Source organism: Fukomys damarensis, unplaced genomic scaffold (genome assembly GCF_012274545.1).
Source record: "Fukomys damarensis isolate Sample0158 unplaced genomic scaffold, DMR_v1.0_HiC HiC_scaffold_2, whole genome shotgun sequence".
NCBI lineage: Eukaryota > Metazoa > Chordata > Mammalia > Rodentia > Bathyergidae > Fukomys > Fukomys damarensis.
Window position 1 is genome coordinate 17839354 of NW_022900914.1, and position 1241 is coordinate 17840594.

Here is a 1241-nt window from a genome sequence, read left to right on the forward strand (position 1 = left end):
CATCTTCTGGCGCCAACTGCCCTTTCAAAGAAACTTTGATTTTTTTTTTTTTCCATTTTGAGACGATCACAGATTGATCTGCCATAGGCATTCGTGCATAGCTTTTATGTGAAAGTGTTTTCATCTCTTGAGGATAAATATCTAGGTGTAGGGTCATACCATACCATGCTGCACTCTTCTCGACGATGTTCCAAAGCCCTAGGAGCTTTTACATCCTTCCCAGACCTTGGTATCATCAGTTTGCATTTTTTTAAACTTACTCTAGTAGTTTTGTAGAGGTGCTCCACGGTGGTAAATTTTAATTTTATGTGAAAGTGTTTTCATCTCTTGAGGATAAATATCTAGGTGTAGGGTCATACCATACCATGCTGCACTCTTCTCGACGATGTTCCAAAGCCCTAGGAGCTTTTACATCCTTCCCAGACCTTGGTATCATCAGTTTGCATTTTTTTAAACTTACTCTAGTAGTTTTGTAGAGGTGCTCCACGGTGGTAAATTTTAAATGAAAAAAATAATGAAATAGATTTCAAAATGAATTGTTATCTCCCAAAGCAATAAATAGTAAATACTGTCGGCATATACATGCGTACTTAGATGCGTATCAGCACACACATGCACAGTGGTGAACAAAAACAGAAAAGCCTCAAGTACTTTCAGCAGTATGACAGGGAAAAACAACTGAGAGTGGACCTAAGGTCTGATTAGACTTTGTATCTAGAGTGCACCCACAGGCTCAGGAGTTAAAGGCTTGGTCCCCAGCCTGCGGCACTGTAGGGAGGTGGGGGTACTGTCAGGAGAGGCACCTAGTGGAAAGGGGTTAGGTCACTGGGGGCGTACCCTTGAGGGGATAGTGGGAGCCTGGTCCCTTCCTCTCTTTTTCTTTCCTTTCCAGTCACCTCAAGATGAGCAACTTTGCCCCACCATCTGCTGCCGTGTGCTCCCTCACCACAAGCCCAAGAACAGCAGGCCAACCCACTATGAACGGAAATCACCAAGACTGTGAGCCAAAATACGTCCTTCCTCCTTCAGATTGATTTTCTTGGGTATTTTGTTCCCAGTGAATGCCAAGTAACACGGGCACTGATTTAAAACTGAGTTCTGGTAAAGGTGGAGATCTCATCAGTGCCCCACAGAAAACCAACAAAACTCACTCCACTTTTCTTCACTCTTGCTTCTATATGCACAAGATCATTCAGGAACAAACCTGGTGTACCTGATGTTCAATAAATGAGAATTAGATT

At 42.9% G+C, this 1241-nt stretch overlaps 1 protein-coding gene across 5 annotated transcripts in view; it reads left to right on the forward strand.

Moving 5' to 3' along the window:
* Rmdn2 (regulator of microtubule dynamics 2) overlaps nucleotides 1–1241 on the forward strand; it is a 93583-nt gene extending 92342 nt beyond the window's left edge. For 2 of the 5 annotated variants that reach the window (XM_010611419.3, XM_010611424.3), the window contains exon 12: nucleotides 893–1241. In XM_010611419.3, coding sequence (XP_010609721.2) covers nucleotides 893–1034 — 142 coding nt within the window. In that variant the 3' untranslated portion in view covers nucleotides 1035–1241. The remainder of the gene's footprint in view (nucleotides 1–892) is intronic. The other 3 variants (XR_777790.3, XR_777791.3, XM_010611423.3) reach the window with 3 other exon arrangements.